Source organism: Pan paniscus, chromosome 3 (genome assembly GCF_029289425.2).
Source record: "Pan paniscus chromosome 3, NHGRI_mPanPan1-v2.0_pri, whole genome shotgun sequence".
In the NCBI taxonomy this organism is placed as follows: Eukaryota; Metazoa; Chordata; class Mammalia; order Primates; family Hominidae; genus Pan; species Pan paniscus.
Genome location: NC_073252.2, coordinates 8,194,357 through 8,211,262, shown reverse-complemented (window position 1 = coordinate 8,211,262; position 16,906 = coordinate 8,194,357). Strand labels below are relative to the sequence as shown.

Sequence of the window (16,906 nt, the reverse complement as noted above, 5' to 3'; positions counted from 1 at the left end):
TTTTTTTTTTTTTTTGAGAGGGAGTCTCGCTCTGTTGCCCAGGCTGGAGTGCAGTGGCGCGATCTCGGCTCACCACAGCTTCCACCTCCCGGGTTCAAGGGATTCTCCTGCCTCAGCCTCCTGAGTAGCTGGGACTACAGGCACGTGCCAGCAAGCCTGGCTAATTTTTGTATTTTTAGTAGAGACGGGGTTTCACTGTGTTGGCCAGGCTGGTCACAAACTCCTGACCTTGTGATCCGCCGGCCTTGGCCTTCCAAAATGCTGGGATTACAGGCATGAGCCACTGCCATGAAGATCCTTCTTAAATGGAAAATCTGTTCCTCTGACTTGATGTGAGGCTGTTGGTGAGGTTTATAGCAGTGGAGACAGGTCCTTCAGAAATGGAGCTAAACTTTGTGTTTTGGAGTATTTTGATGGCCTGCCCTGATTACATAAGTTTTGCTAAGAAGTCATTAGAGTAATTCCTCTATTGGAAGAAACACCCATATGGGGAATTTGGGACCTTGCCTTTTCAAGTTTTACACAAAGAACTCTTCATGGGGTGAAAAGTACATGATTCCAGGTCCATTTCTAGAATGGAAACAGCTGAATCAACCCAACAGCGATTCACATTCCTGAGTTTTAGAGAATCTGATTGTTTCAAGGCTGAAGCAAAAAGCCCAATAAACAATGTTTGTACCTTTATTAATAGTTAGGAATTAGGTGCATCCTGTGGTCAAGAAAACAACTGATGGTGGTCACCAAGTAGTTTAAAACCAAGCAGGACCTCGTTTTATCATGTGGGTGTTTTTGATTTTTTTTTTTTTTTTTTTTTTTTTTGGGTACCAAATTTCTTTATTTGAAGGAATGGTACAAATCAAAGAACTTAAGTGGATGTTTTGGTACAACTTATAGAAAAGGTAAAGGAAACCCCAACATGCATGCACTGCCTTGGTGACCAGGGAAGTCACCCCACGGCTATGGGGAAATTAGCCTGAGGCTTAGCTTTCATTATCACTGTCTCCCAGGGTGTGCTTGTCAAAGAGATATTCTGCCAAGCCAGATTCGGGCGCTCCCATCTTGCGCAAGTTGGTCACGTGGTCACCCAATTCTTTGATGGCTTTCACCTGCTCATTCAGGTAATGTGTCTCAATGAAGTCACACAAATGGGGGTCATTTTTGTCAGTGGCCAGTTTGTGCAGTTCCAGTAGTGACTGATTCACATTTTTTTCCAAATGTAATGCACACTCCATCGCATTCAGCCCGCTCTCCCAGTCATCACAGTCTGGTTTCTTCATATCCTGAAGGAAGATTCGGCCACCTCGTTGGTTCTGCAGCTTCATCAGTTTCTCAGCATGTTCTCTCTCCTCATGAGATTGGTGAAGAAAGTATTTGGCAAAGTTCTTCAAAGCCACATCATCGCGGTCAAAGTAGTAAGACATGGACAGGTAAACGTAGGAGGCGTAGAGCTCCAGGTTGATCTGGCGGTTGATGGCGGCCTCTGAGTCCTGGTGGTAGTTCTGGCGCACCTGCGAGGTGGACACGGTCGTCATGGCGGCGACTAAGGAGAGGCGGCGGCGGCGGCGGCGGCGGCGGTGGCGGCGGTGGCTGCGCGGCGCTGGCTGCGCGGCGCTGGAGCGGCGGCGGGGGCTTTGGGGCAGTCCGAGGGTGCGGTGAAGAGGTGACGGAGGGCTGGCTGTGGGCGGCCGGCCGGGGTGGGGGACGAGCGCCGGGTTCCGTCCAAGCACTGTTGAAGCAGGAAACCCCGACGACTCTCGGCGAAGAACGTCTCTGATTTTTTTTAATGAAGTTTTTTTTCCTGTGCAATAAATGACAAGCTCTGACTTGAAATACATTTCCTTTAAGAAACCAGAATCTAGGGCCAGGCGCGGTGGCTCACGCCTGTAATCCAAGACTTTGGGAGACCTAGGAGGGCGGATCATGAGGTCAGGAGATCGAGACCATCCTGGTTATGGTGAAACCCCATCTCTACTAAAAATACAAAAAATTAGCCGGGCATGGTGGCGGGTGCCTGTAGTCCCAGCTACTCAGGAGGCTGAGGCAGGAGAATGGCGTGGACCCTGGAGGTGGAGCTTGCAGTGAGCCAAGATCGCACCACTGCACTCCAGCCTGGGCGACAAAGTGAGACTCCGTCTCAAAAAAAAAAAAAAAAAAAAAAAAAAAAGACCAGAATCTATAATCCTAAGGTTTTTAACCTGGCTTTCAGAAATTTATGAACTCCTCAAAATCCTGTGCAAAAATTTTGTGTATATGCATCCATGTGTGTTTATAGGGAGACGATTTATAGCTCTCCATACATTTTCAAAGTGGTTGCATTCCAAAAAATTTTAGAACACACCACTTGGGCCTGGTGTGGTGGCTCACACCTGTAATCCCAGCACTTAGGGAGGCTGAGGCAGTAGGATCCACTGAGGTCGGCAGTTCAAGACCATCCTAGGCAACATAGCGAGACCTCCACCTCTACCAAAAAAAAAAAAATGCTGGGCGTGGTGGTGCACACCTGTGATTCTAGCCACTCAGGAGGTTGATCACCTGATCCCAATAATTTGAGGCTGCAGTAAGCTAGAATTGCACCACAGCACTCCAGCCCGAGCAACAGAGCAAGACCCTCTCTCTGAAAAACAAAAACAAAAAACCATATCACTTAATATACTATTCTTGTTGGTCAAGTATCAGATTTTGTTTAAAAATTAAATACTCCTTTTTAGCAAAGGTGTGCAGGCATACAGTTCTAAGAGTCGGAAATTAACAAGGCCTAGAACAAAACCCAGCAATCCCCTACCTTACCCTTCTCCACCCTGCTCCCTGTTCCTTGGAGGTTACTGCGTTTATGTTTTAGCTCATTCTTCTAGATTGTGTGAAAGACAGGGAGATGTCCTGTGGAAGACAAGGATTCAGGTGGCTTACCCCCCCCCTCCTCCTGTTGCCCACGTTTTTCTTCCCTATCCTCTCAGTATAATTATTGTGATAGTGAGGCCAGGCATGGTAGCTCATGACTTATCCCAGGTTTTTTGGAGGCCGAGGCAGGCAGATCACTTGAGGCCAGGAGTTGGAGGCCAGCCTGGCCAACACAGTGAAACCTCGTCTCTACTAAAAAATACAAAAGTTAGTCAGTTGTAGTGTTGCATACCTGTAGTCTCAGCTACTCAGGAGGGTGAGGCACAAGAATTGCTTGAACCTGGGAGGTGGAGGTTGCAGTGAGCTGAGATCGCACCGTGAGCTGAGATCGCACCGTAAGCTGAGATCGCACCACTGCACTCCAGCCTGGGCAACAGAGGTAGACTCTGTCTCAAAAGAAATTATTGTGATAGTGGGATACATAGTACAATAGTGTATATATTTAGTATTCTTCCTGGTTTTTGGCCCAGAGCTTCTAAAACCCTTGTAATTTCCTGATAGGAACATCATTGGTTATAATATTTGGTCTTAGGTTTCAATTCCTGACACAAGAGCTTCTAAGACTTTTGGAATCTCTGGAGTGATAGGAGTGTCTTTTGTATGATAATGAGATGACAGGTGGCTTTGGGCCCCTAGACAGGTTCAGGATTAGGGCTGGTTGCCAGAAAGACCGAGGTATGATTAAAGAGTTGGACATACCAGCCCTACCCCTACCTCCGGGGAGGGGAGACGAGACGAGATTGAGCTAGCCACCGGTGGCCAATGACTTAATCATGTCTATGTTATGAAAACTCCATAAAACCCTCTAAATATCGGGTTTGGAGAGCTTCTGGTTTGGCAAACTCACTTGGTGCTGGGGAGGTGGCACTCCCAGGGGCATGGGAGCCCCGACCTCCCTGCCCCGTGGTGTGCCCTGTGCGTCTCTTGCATTTGGCTGTTCCCGTGTTCTATTCTTTGTAATAAACCAGTAAGAGTAAGTAAGTGCCAAGCACTTTGTGTGTCACCTCTCTTACTTTTTCGGCAACACTGTGTGGCAGATAATGTCCTCATTTTGCCGGTGACAAAATGAGATTGATGCATTGAGTAACTTGCTCAAGGTCACGTAATAAGAATTCAAGCTGACTCCGAAGCCTGTGCTTTTAACCAGCATGCTGCATACATGGCCTCTTTATTTGTTTGGATTTTTGGTGTGTCTAGGTCCTGACACCAAGTTGACCGTTGTGGCCTGAAGCTATTATAACGGAGCTTTTAGCGGTCCTGCTGAGAACAGAGCCAGCACCTCCGGATTGGCAGGGCAGGGGCTGTTCCTGCTGTGAGCTGCAGGCCACTCCCTGTAGCCCTTGGCTGATCTTCCTCATCCACTCCCTCCCTCATTCAGTAGTTCCTGAGTGCCGCCTCTGTGTGGTGAAGAAGGCAGCATTCCAGCCCAGGTGGGGCCTGCAGGTACACACAGGAAGAGGCAGCTGTGCACTGAGCTGACTGTAGGCTGGGACAGTGTGGCTCCAGAGGTGCAGATAGAATGCCGTGGGAGTGCAGAGGGAGCACGTGCTTCTGGAAGGGAGGAAGGGGGGCAGGCATCACAGAGGAGGTGTATTTGAGTTGGACTTTGAGGGAGGAGTTGGATTTCCACAGTGGAACCGAGCAGCTGAGGCTTTTTCAGCAGCTGAAGATTACAGCCAGCCAGCCCCAAATGTTCAGCTTTTCCTGAATTCTCTTTGTTTTTTAGGACAGTGCAGTAAGTTTTCAACAGAGAAAAAGCAGTCACCTCCATGTCATTAATGTTCTGCAAATTCTGTGTGTAGTTTTTGATGCTTAGCAGATGGGGGCGGCCTGGGCCGTAAAAGAAGAGCCTGCGTGTCTACCTGTTTGGACATCAGTCAGCTGTGGCACAGGGCAGTGATCACTGCCTGCTCCTGACGAACTCAGTTGTACTTTTATGTGGAGAGGACAAAGAAAGCTGTTGTACAGGGGGCAGGAGACATTTCACCTGCAAAGCAAGGCACAAAATACTTAGTCTGTGCCCTGCATGAGAAATGTAGCAGAACCGTGTGCTGATTCCCACCCCTGCCTCCTCTCCTGAGAGCAAACCATCCTTTGTACCACGGTGGAAGGCATTTCCGAAGCCTCTGCGATCGGAGTGATATGTTACTTGCCCATTGAGCCTTAGGGGCAGCAACCAGGTGCTGTGGCTGAAACACAGGCCTTGGCCAGACCTGGCTGGGCATGCTGGCTCTGCCACTGATTGTGAATTACAGAACCTTGGAGAAGTCATTGTCTTTCTCTGTGCCCCTCATGTAAGATGGGGAACACTGTGGCCATTGCAGGAGGGCAGACAGGTGGGACGAGTATGAAGTGCTTTGTATGTGTGTGGCATATGGCAAATGAAATGGCACTGATTGACATTATTGATAGTAATAACAGGTTTAATTCAGGAATAAAACTGGTAAAGTAGGCCAGGCGTGGTGGCTCACGCCTGTAATCCCAGCACTTTGGGAGGCCAAGGTGGGCGAATCACGAGGTCAGGAGTTTGAGACCAGCCTGGCCAATATGGTGAAACCCCATCTTTACTAAAAACACAAAAATTAGCTGGGTGTGGTGGCGCGTGCCTGTAGTCCCAGCTACTTGGGAGGCTGAAGCAGGAGAATCGCTTGAACCCGGGAGGTGGAGGTTGCAGTGAGCCGAGATGGCGTCACTGCACTCCAGCCTGGGCGACAGAGAGAGACTCTGTCTCAAAAAAAAACCAAAAAAACAAAACCTGGTAAAGTATTTTACCCAGCCTGGGTACGTGTGGTAGAGCTGAATGAAAGAGCTTAGAAAAAGATGACTTGAGAACTAGCTCAGCGGAGGAATCAGGTGGGATTTGTTGTTGTTGAGTAAGTGAAATTTGCACCTGCTTTCTCCCAGGCCTCATTGAGTTGTGTAAAATAGAGAGCTCAGGTCGCTGTGCTGGAGTGGGGTTGGGGCAGTTTACATTTAGCCAAAGGCACCGGTTGAAGAATGCATTGCTATTACGTGAGGAACATTGGGCTTTGAAGCAGAACTGGATCCATGTTCTTGCCTAGTAACTCTAACTATCATCTAGTTTGTAAAGGGACTGAAAATTCTTATCATGATTGGGGTATCTGCATTGGTTTGTATAATATAGATCATATGAAAGAGCATTTAGGCCAGAGGGAGGCTTTTCATCTCTATGACTTGACTTTCACAGAACAATTCCATCATGATTTGAAGATTTTTGAGCCAAAATTACATTGTTCTGCTATGTGTTTGGGGCAACTTTATACATACACATTGGATTAAATATTTCAGATGATACAAGAATATATGTGTGGGGTAAAAAGCTGAAACTTGTATCCCCCCCTTCTCTAGAAGTAACCATTCTGCATAGTTAAGTCTGTATTCCAGCTCTTTTGTATATTATAAATACACTGTGAATATATGAGTGTATATATACATATATGTTACACAAACAAATTTTTAGAGATGGAATATTGCTGTGTTGCCCACACTGGTCTCAAACTCCTGGGCTCAAGTGATCCTCCTGCCTCGGCCTCCCAAAGTTTTGGAATTACAGGCGTGAGCCACCGCGCCTGGCCTGTGTGAGTGTATTTACTAATTGCTAAGTTACTGTGTTCAATACGTGTCTGTTGAACTCCTCCATGTGCCGGGCATTGTTCTGAATGCCTTATATGCACTAATTCACCTAATTTTTAGAGGAGCTCTATTATTGTGATCCTTTTACAGCGAAGAAACTGAACCACAGAGAGGCTGGGGACGTTGTCCAACATCACACAGCCAGTGCTGTTGGAATTGAGGTTTGAACCCGGACAGCTGGCTTCGGAGCTCTTAGCTGTTATCATAGATGGCACACCCAAACCTTAGGGCTGCCTCCCAAGCCTTGCGTCTGATGTGGGCTCACCTGAGCTCTGCTAGAGCTGTGTATGTGAGGTTTCTTTCCCCTTTAAGAACACAAGTCTTGGAATTGTCCCAAACCCTGGTAGGACCTCTTGAGGACCAAAAACAGGGATTCTTCAAGCCTGCCCCAAGGCCACATCTCTGATTGAGCTACTTGGAAGGTAGATGTGGAAGGGAGTAATTTTGCCAGGACAAAAGGTCAGGATGGCTGGGCTGACTCAGCACTTTGGGAGGCCGAGGCAGGTGCATCACCTGAGGTCGGGAGTTCGAGACCAGCCTGGCCAACAAGTTGAAACCCCTTCTCTACTAAAAATGCAAAAATTAGCTGGGCATGGTGGTGGGCGCCTGTAATCCCAGGTACTTGGGAGGCTGAGGCGGGAGAGTCACTTGAACCAGGAGGCGGAGGTTGCAGTGAGCTAATAGTGTGCCCCTGCACTCCAGCTTGGGCGACATAGCGAGACTCCGTCTCAAAAAAAAAAAAAAAGAAAGAAGGGGAAGGGGAATGGCTGGGCTGACTCATTCTAGGGAAGAGGCCCTACAGCAGCCATAGGACCTTGGCCACTTGGGTGGAAAAGGAGGAAGGAAGAGCTTCACTCATGGCAGTGTCCTGGACTGCAGAAACTACACTCTAAATAGTCCACGTCCTGGAACCTGGCCACCCCATTTGCTTCTCTCCTCCTTGGGTAGAGGGTGTGGGGAACTTTGAACTTTCTACCCTGGAGGCTGAGCAGTGCGTCTTCTAACCACGGTAGGCATTTGTCCGTCCCTGGGAATACAAACAGCATTCTCATAACCAGCCCAAATACTCCTGAACAGCTTTTTGTGGGATGGGGTGGGGCACGGCAGAGGTTCATTTTGACTCATAGGTACCTTTTCCACTTTTACTGCTGATAACTGCGTTACGGATTAAAGTTTTGTTTTTGATACTGAAGAGGGCTTAAGAGAGTTAGATATTATGGCACATGTAAGTCTGCTAAAATAGAACTGTGGGGTAGTGTAGGAGAATCTCCTCTTAATTATGGATCATATATTGTGAGCATTAGAAGCCATGTGTACCTAAGTTGAAAAATCAAAACATGTCTTGTATTTGGGTGACCCCAGTAAGTCTGGATGCCACTGTGCCTTGTGTGAACACAGGATGCTAAGGTGTAGGGATCAACAGTCTTTTTCTGGACATCTTGCGCTTCTCCCTCGGGGTAAAGTGGGGCGGCAGTAGGAACTCACAGCTGTTGGGCAGCTAATATTAGTCAGCTATTTTACATGTGGGATCCCATTTAATGCAATCTTGGAGGTAAAATTATTTTGTTAAAGATGAAGATAGAGGCTTACAGAAGTTAAGAAAATTGTTCAAGTTCACATCATTTCTTTCTTTCTTTCTTTTTTTTTTTTTTTGAGACAGAGTTTTGCTCCTATTGCCTAGGCTGGAGTGCATGGGCGCGATCTCCGCTCACCACAACCTCTGCTTCCCAGGTTCAAGCGATTCTCCTGCCTCAGCCTGCGGAGTAGCTGGGATTACAGGCATGCGCCACCACGCCTGGCTAATTTTGTATTTTTAGTAGGGACGGAGTTTTTCCTTGTTCGTCAGGCTGGTCTTGAACTCCCAACCTCAGGTAATCCGCCTGACTCGGCCTCCCAAAGTGCTGGGATTACAGGTGTGAGCCACCATGCCCAGCCAAGGCCACGTAATTGCTTAAGTGGAAAGATGAAGTACTGGATGAACTCAGAAGTTTGACTTCAAGGCCCTTGATCTTTCCGTAACAGGTGGCTCCTTCCCTGGTTGGTGGGGAGTGACTGAAGAACTCAAGGAAGCCGCGTTTTGTGGAAAGAGGACCTGAGGGGTATATGGTCTCTCCAGGCTTGGAATCTGCCACGCTGGGCTTCTGAATTCTATAGCTTGGTCATACAGAGAGAAGCCCCTCATTTAAGACTTATTCTTTGGGGGAAATAAAGGAAGGCCACCCATATGAGGACAGGCAGAGTTGACTTTCTCAGAGCTGCTGTGGCAAGGGAGTCGGTGTCGTCACTTGCATGTGGCAGAGACTCACGTGCAAGTGAGTGGCAGATGAGGAGTGGGGAAGCTTCAGGATGGAAAAGAACGGCTCCCGGTGGAGGCTGTTGTGGGGGCTGGAGGCGGCTCTGCAGAAGTGGGGTGTCCTATGTGATTGGTTAGGGGCGTATTTGGCTTTCTCTGAATGATCCTAACTGGGAAACAGGGGCCAAAATTAGGGTGCTGTTAGTTTTGAGTCAAGTCCTGGCCACGTGGGACAGAGTTGTCATTTAGCTTTCTGGGTTGTGGAGAGAGAACAGTCTGGCTTCCTGTCTGATGTGCTAGCCTGGCTGGCCTCCTGGCTGTTTACTGTAGATAGGGGGTTGGTTTCCTGGGCCGGCAGCTGCAGGTTGTGGTCTGAGTTCTGTCTTTATACACATGGTCAGGCATGGTCTGTTTGGATATTCAGTCCCTCATTTTTCTTGTCAGTAAAAATATCAAATGACAAATTGGATACACTGGGAATTTTTTTAGATGTCTATGTCCCCTGGAAGCAGTTGTCACGTTCACATTTAATCGGAATGAATAGATACAACTGGGCCATTTATCTTGAAGATTTAAAATAGGAAATCTTCAACAATAGTACCTAGGCGCCATTGCCTGTCTGTCCATCGTTAGGGAATCTGTTTTGATCCACCGCTGGCTCATCGTCCACCAGTATGTGGTTGATCCAGTTCTCTATACATCTTGTCTTTTGTGCATCTCATTGTTTGTTAGTGTTAGCTTTTCCACTTCATCAGTGTAGTTTATTTGTGTAACCTTTGTTGGTAGGAAGTTATTTGTGGAATTTGTGAATGGAAGGGACCTTGGAGGTTTGCTAGGTCAGCCCAGTGATTTTAAAGATAAACGGAACTACAGGGAAACGTTCCAGCTTTTTTGGTGGCAAAACCAGGAATAGAAAGCAGTATTCTTTCTGCCACAATGTCATTGAAAGACAACTAAATGTGGGCCTAAAATGCAGCATCACTAACTTTCATTTATCTCTGCTTCTGACTGTTGCTATCAGACATTTTAAATTGACCTTAATGTGTTAGCAGAAATATAAAAAGTACTGACTTGTTTGCATATAAGGTACCTTTTCTCCTGCTCATTTGGTTGTTTGTTTAACAGGATTGAAAAGACATTGTTATAAACTGAATGTTTATGTCTCCCCCAGATTCTCGTACTGGAGCCCTCACCCCCAGTGTGATGGTATTAGGGGATGGGACCTTTGGGAGGTGATTAGGGTTAGATGAGGTCATGAGCGTGGGCCCTGGTCTGACAGGATTAGTGTCCTTAGAAGAAGAGAAACCAGGCCGGGTGCGGTGGCTCACACCTGTAATCCCAGCACTTTGGGAGGCCGAGATGGGCAGATCACAAGGTCAGGAGATTGAGGCCATCCTGAAACCCTGTTTCTACTAAAAATACAAAAATTAGTTGGGCGTGGTGGCATGTGCCTGTAATCCCAGCTACTTGGGAGGCTGAGGCAGGAGAATTGCTTGAACTAGGGAGTCGGAGGTTGCAGTGAGCCAAGATCGTGCCACTGTACTCCAGCCTGGTGACAGAGCGAGACTCCATCTCAAATAAAAAAGAAGAGGAGAAAGCAGAGAGCTCCTACTGCCCTGGTGTGAGGAAAAGAAGAAGGGTGGCTGTCTGCAAGCCAGGGAGAGGTCCTTGTCCTGGAAGTGAGTTGGCCGACACCTTGATCTTGGACTTCCAGCCTCCAGAGCTGTGGCAAATAAACTAACGTTTAAGCCACACAGCCTATGGTATTTGCCTATGGTATTATGGCCATCTGAGCTGACTGATACAGAGATGGTTCCAGAATACTATAGCCTGTATTTAAGTCAGTGATGCCATGAAAATAAATGTGGTAGTCCATTCCTTTATATAAAGATAGTGCTGTGAGCCCAGGGCCTTTGCTTATGTCTTAATTGAGTCTTGTCTTCTTATAATAGCTTCCTAATTTCTCTTTTCCCTCTCTCATTTACCTTATATATCTGGATTAAATGATATATGGTATGATTTTCTGCTTTATGTCTGTACAAATTCTTAGTGATTTTTTTTTTCATTTTATTTTATTTTTGAGACATGTCCTTGCTCTGTTGCTCAGGCTGGAATGCAGGAGTGCCATCATAGCTCACTGTAACCCTAAATTCCTGGGCTCAAGTGATCCTCCTGCCCCAGCCTCTTGAGTAGCTCCTGAGTAGCTGGGACTACAGGTGTGCTACCATGCCTAGCTAATTTTTAAATTTTTTTGTAAGGACAGGGTCTTGCTGTGTTGTCCAGAGTGGTTTCAAACTCCTGGCCTCAAGCAGTCCTCTCACCTCAGCCTCTGAAAGCGCTGGGATTACAGGCATGAGCCGCCGCACCCGGCCCAGTGATTTTTCATTGTTAAGATCAAGGACAGGTTCCCCGGCTTGGCATTCAAGGCTCATGATCTGGGCATGATATGCAAGTTTGGGTTTCAGTGTTTTCCATTCCTGTCATCAACCTTGCACTCCAGCTTGTTGCCTAAGCCCTGTTCTGAAGCCCAGCCTGAGAGCTGCACTTAGAATTTATACTTTCTCGTCTCTTCATCTTCTTTGCCTCTGTTCTTATCTCCATCTGGGACATCGTCTCCACACTTCTGCCTCCTTAAATCTTCTCCATCCTTCAAGACTTGAAATACTCACTTCCTTTACATGATCCCTGCTCTGACATCCAAGCTAGAATTAATTTTTCTTCCTTTGAACTCTGATAGTACTTAATGTTTTTTGTCCTTTAATTACACAGCAGTCCTGTGTGTTAGGTATTATTATTCCTCCATTTTTTCATAGTTACATTGAAAATATTTACTGTAGTCGTATATTTTGAATATGTAATATGAGCGATGGAGCAACGTTCAAAAGGTCCTGGAGAGTGAAAGGAAGTCCTACTGCCATCACTGCCCTGTGACCACTGTTGCCAGTTTTTTTCTTTTTTTTCCAAGATGGAGTCTCACTCTGTCGCCAGGCTGGCGTGATCTTGGCTCACTGCAACCTCCGCTTCCTGGGTTCAAGCGATTCTGCTGCCTCAGCCTCCCGAGTAGCTGGGACCACAGGCATGCACCACCATGCCCAGATAATTTTTGTATTTTTAGTAGAGACGGGGTTTCACCATGTTGGCCAGGATGGTCTCGATCTCTTGGCCTCGTGATTGCCTGCCTCAGCCTCCCAAAGTGCTGGGATTACAGGCGTGAGCCACCGCGCCCGGCCTATGTGTCTTCTTTTTAAAAACACAGATGTTGGCATAAGATAAACACTGTTCTCCACCAGTTCCCCATTGGTAAGTATTTAGGTTGTTCCCAACCGTTTGGATTAATCAATGCTGAGTTGTATGTAATTCTTGCATATTTGCATGAATATGTGCATAGGATGCATTGCTAGAAATGGAATTGTAGGATCCAAGGTTCTGCGCATTTTAAATGTTGATGGGTATTGCTGGATTCCCTTCCGTTAGGATCGTACCATTATCTCACTGTCAATGTGTAAGGGCGCCTATTTCTATTTCCTTGCCAACAGTTTCTTCTCAGATGTTTTGTTTGTCAGTCTAATAGATAGGTTAAAAAAAAGTGGCCAGGTGCGGTGGCTCATGCCTGTAATCCTAGCGCTTTGAGAGGCCGAGACAGGCGGATCACCTGAGGTCAGGAGTTTGAGACCAGCCTGGCCAACGTGGTGAAACCCCTGTCTCTGCTAAAAATAAAAAAATTAGCCGGGCGTGGTGGCGGGTGCCTGTAATCCCAGCTACCCAGGAGGCTGAGGCAGGAGAATCGCTAGAACCTGGGAGGCAGAGGCTGCAGTGAGCCGAGAGTGCACCACTGCACTCCAGCCTGGTCAACAGAGCAAGACTCCATCTTAAAAAAAAAAAAAAAAAAAAAAAAGTTTTGCTCTCATTTTATAGAGTAGGAAACTGAAGCTGAGAGAGATTAGATAGATCATCTACCTGGTCTCATAGGATGTGTGGTTCACTCAGGACCTGAATTTAGTCTTCTAATTTCAAAATGCATTTTCTTTGGAGGCAAACTGGTATGAAAAAAACCCCATATTTATTTATTTATTTATGGATATATAGGTATACCTACAAAAATATACATAATATATAGTTTATATATTTAGCTTTTGACAAGTTAATACTGTAATTATGTACTATTTAGTCCCTCTCCTAGACTATAAACCTTTTCTGTAGAAGATATTTTTCAGGTTTAGGGAATTTTTTTCTTGAGAGTCTAGGACAGACCTGTAAACACAGTGTAGATTATGAAACAATATACATTTCTGTTTTTTAGTCTCAAACATATCGAAATTGTCTTTCGACTTTTCAGACCTTTCAAAATAGAGATTCGAAGGAAGAAGCCCAGGCTATTTGTCTTTTAGGGATTGCAGTTTCTTTGGTAAGAGAAAGGTTGGTAGCTTTGTTAGTAACCCTTTGACCTTGTGAATGTCTTTTGTGTTTAGTTAATTATATTTTCCTTATAACTTTGAAGATTGGGGAAGCAAGTGTAGTTTAGCAGTTAGCTCTCTTCCTTGATAATTATCTTTCCTTCTTTCATTTATTATAGTTACAGCATTAAAAACTGCCCATAAGGCAACTAGTTTTTGTCGTCACCAGAGAAAGATGACCCCAAATATGGACCTTTGCATTAGAAGTTACAAATTTTATCCAAAAAGTTTGCGCACAATAATTTGGATATTGTTAAACTTTCCAGATAGAGTATATGGGTTGAATATGAATTGTGTGTTTATATAAATATATTTATGATCTAGTAATTAACACCATTCAATTCAAAATGGCCAAATTCAAATACTGTTGGTGGGAATGTAAATTAGTTCAACCGTTGTGGAAGACAGTGTGGCGATTCCTCAAAGATCTAGAACCAGAAATACCATTTGACTCAGCAGTACCATTACCGGGTATGTATCCAAAGGAATACAAGTCATTATGTTACAAAGATACATGTACGCATATGTTCATTGCAGCACTGTTCACAGTAGCAAAGACAGGGAATCAACCCAAATGCCCATCAATGATAGACTAAAGAAAATGTGGTACATATACACCATGGAATACTATGCAGCCATCAAAAGGAACAAGATCATGTCCTTTGCAGGGACATGGATGGAGCTGGAAGCCATTATCCTCAGCAAACTAAGGCAGAAACGGAAAACCAAACACCATGTGTTCTTATAAGTGGGAGCTGAACAATGAGAACACATGGACACAGGGAGGGGAGCAACACACTCTGGGGCCTGTTGGGGGTGGGGTGAGGGGAGGGAGAGTGTTAGGAAAAACAGCTAATGCATGCTGGCTGGGCTCAATACCTAGGTGATGGGTTGATAGGTGCAGCAAACCACCATGGCACACATTTACCTATGTAACAAACCTGCACATCCTGCACGTGTACCCCAGAACTTAAAAAAAAAAAAAAAAAGACTAAACAAAAAATCCGCAGGTTTCATTCAGTGAAACAGAAAATCCCAAAGCTCTTTCGCACATGGCTTGTTTATTGTTCTTAGGGCTGGATATTCGTATGTTCTGATAAGAACTCAATCGGCTCAGAAATGTCATTTCTTAGATTCTACTAAACGTTTGTGTGGGACCTGTTTAATGAAAACACAGGTTCCATTCAGCGATATAAAATGACACATCACACACACACACAAAAATAGCCCCCTTGTTCCAAAAACACAGACATTTTACATTTCTACCTGAAGTGTACACACGCTGACTGAAGCTCTGTGTTGCAGTGATGCGTGCTGCTAGGATTGTGGCTCTGTTTTGAATTTGCTAGCCAGGCTTCGGCTTTCCAGTCAGGTATTTTTTGTTTTGTTGATGTTGTTGCCGCCGTTGGGCCGGGATAATCTGTGTGAATTTCCCTCCACTGCTCAGTCAGATTCCCTTTCCGGGGGCCGGGCTGAGTGTCTCATCTGCAGCCCTGTTTTTCTAGTGATCTGGGCCTAGTGTCTCATCTGGCAGCCCTGTTTCTTGGTGACCTGGGCCGAGTGTCTCATCCACAGCCCTGTTTCCTGGTGACCTGGGCCGAGTGTCTCTTCCGGCAGCCCTGTTTGTGGGTGACCTGGGCCGAGTGTCTCATCTGGCAGCCCTGTTTCCTGGTGACCTGGGCCGAGTGTCTCATCCGGCAGCCCTGTTTCCTGGTGACCTGGGCCGAGTGTCTCTTCCGGCAGCCCTGTTTCCTGGTGACCTGGGCCGAGTGTCTCATCTGGCAGCCCTGTTTCCTGGTGACCTGGGCCGAGTGTCTCATCTGGCAGCCCTGTTTCTGGTGACCTGGGCCGAGTGTCTCTTCCGGCAGCCCTGTTTCCTGGTGACCTGGGCCGAGTGTCTCATCCACAGCCCTGTTTGTGGGTGACCTGGGCCGAGTGTCTCATCCGGCAGCCCTGTTTCCTGGTGACCTGGGCCAAGTGTCTCTTCCGGCAGCCCTGTTTGCGGGTGACCTGGGCCGAGCGTCTCAGCCCTGTTTCCTGGTGACCTGGGCCGAGTGTCTCATCTGGCAGCCCTGTTTCTTGGTGACGTGGGCCGAGTGTCTCATCCGGCAGCCTTGTTTCCTGGTGACCTGGGCCGAGTGTCTCAGCCCTGTTTCCTGGTGACCTGGGCCGAGTGTCTCAGCCCTGTTTCCTGGTGACCTGGGCCGAGTGTCTCATCCGGCAGCCCTGTTTCCTGGTGACCTGGGCCGAGTGTCTCTTCCGGCAGCCCTGTTTCCTGGTGACCTGGGCCGAGTGTCTCATCTGGCAGCCCTGTTTCCTGGTGACCTGGGCCGAGTGTCTCTTCCGGCAGCCCTGTTTCCTGGTGACCTGGGCCGAGTGTCTCTTCCGGCAGCCCTGTTTCCTGGTGACCTGGGCCGAGTGTCTCTTCCGGCAGCCCTGATTCCTGGTGACCTGGGCCGAGTGTCTCTTCCGGCAGCCCTGATTCCTGGTGATCTGGGCCGAGTGTCTCATCCGGCAGCCCTGTTTCCTGGTGACCTGGGCCGAGTGTCTCTTCCGGCAGCCCTGTTTCCTGGTGACCTGGGCCGAGTGTCTCTTCCGGCAGCCCTGTTTCCTGGTGACCTGGGCCGAGTGTCTCATCCACAGCCCTGTTTCCTGGTGACCTGGGCCGAGTGTCTCATCCACAGCCCTGTTTCCTGGTGATCTGGGCCGAGTGTCTCATCCGGCAGCCCTGTTTCCTGGTGACCTGGGCCAAGTGTCTCTTCCGGCAGCCCTGTTTGCGGGTGACCTGGGCCGAGCGTCTCAGCCCTGTTTCCTGGTGATCTGGGCCGAGTGGCTCCATGAGAAGTTGCACCCATCTTCTCCAGTAGTGCATCTTTTCACAGCAAGCAAAACATTTCCACCACGTTTCTAGGGGGCCGTGCACTAGTTCTTTACTGGGCATCAGGAGACCTGGCTTTGTTCTGGTTCAAGCAACAGCTGGTGAGTTACCAAAGACAAGTCCCATCTATCCCCTGGTCCTTTGCTTTATAAGTAGAATGACAGTCGGAGTGGGTATCACTGCCCTGGTCTCTATGCGGTGCTGAGTGTTGTGGGGATGATGACTAAGTGTCAGGTTGCGTTTCCACCTCTAGGGGATTGCAGTGCAGTGAAAGACGCTGGAGGAAAGCTAATAGCCCCGGGCAGGTACACAGAACCAGAGGAGTTTGGAAGGGTGGTTCCAGACTCCTTGGTGTGATTGATGTGATCACAATAGACATTTTATCTCTAAGTTTTGGGCCATTGGACCAAGAGAAGAGAGAGCTGGTGTTGAGTTGTAGTGAGAGGTGCGTGGTTCATGTGCATGCTGAGCCTGGCCTGGATTCTGAGGCTCATTCCATTTTACCTTCTGTTTCCGCCTTCTTCATGCATCTGCTTGTTTCTCCAGAAAAATTGCAATAAATTCCTTTCAAAAACTTTACAAAAGCAATAGATGCTCATTAAAAATAGTTCAAATGATATGGAAGACAGAAAGTGAGTGTTTTTCTTTTGTGTTTGGATGAATGTGTCTTTGGGGTAGTCACTAATAACACTGGGTGTATTTCCTTCCAGATCTTTTCTAGTGTACCTA

The 16,906-nt window shown here is 47.1% G+C and overlaps 2 protein-coding genes across 4 annotated transcripts in view; one reads left to right on the top strand and one right to left on the bottom strand.

Annotated features, from left to right (window-relative positions):
- AFAP1 (actin filament associated protein 1) overlaps window positions 1–16,906 on the top strand; it is a 183,066-nt gene that overhangs the window by 6,898 nt on the left and 159,262 nt on the right. The window lies entirely within an intron of this gene.
- LOC117978786 (ferritin heavy chain-like) lies at window positions 787–8,414 on the bottom strand. Its single transcript, XM_063603694.1, has one exon. The coding sequence runs from the start codon at window positions 1,920–1,922 to the stop codon at window positions 981–983; it is 942 nt and encodes a 313-aa protein (XP_063459764.1). The 5' UTR covers window positions 1,923–8,414; the 3' UTR covers window positions 787–980.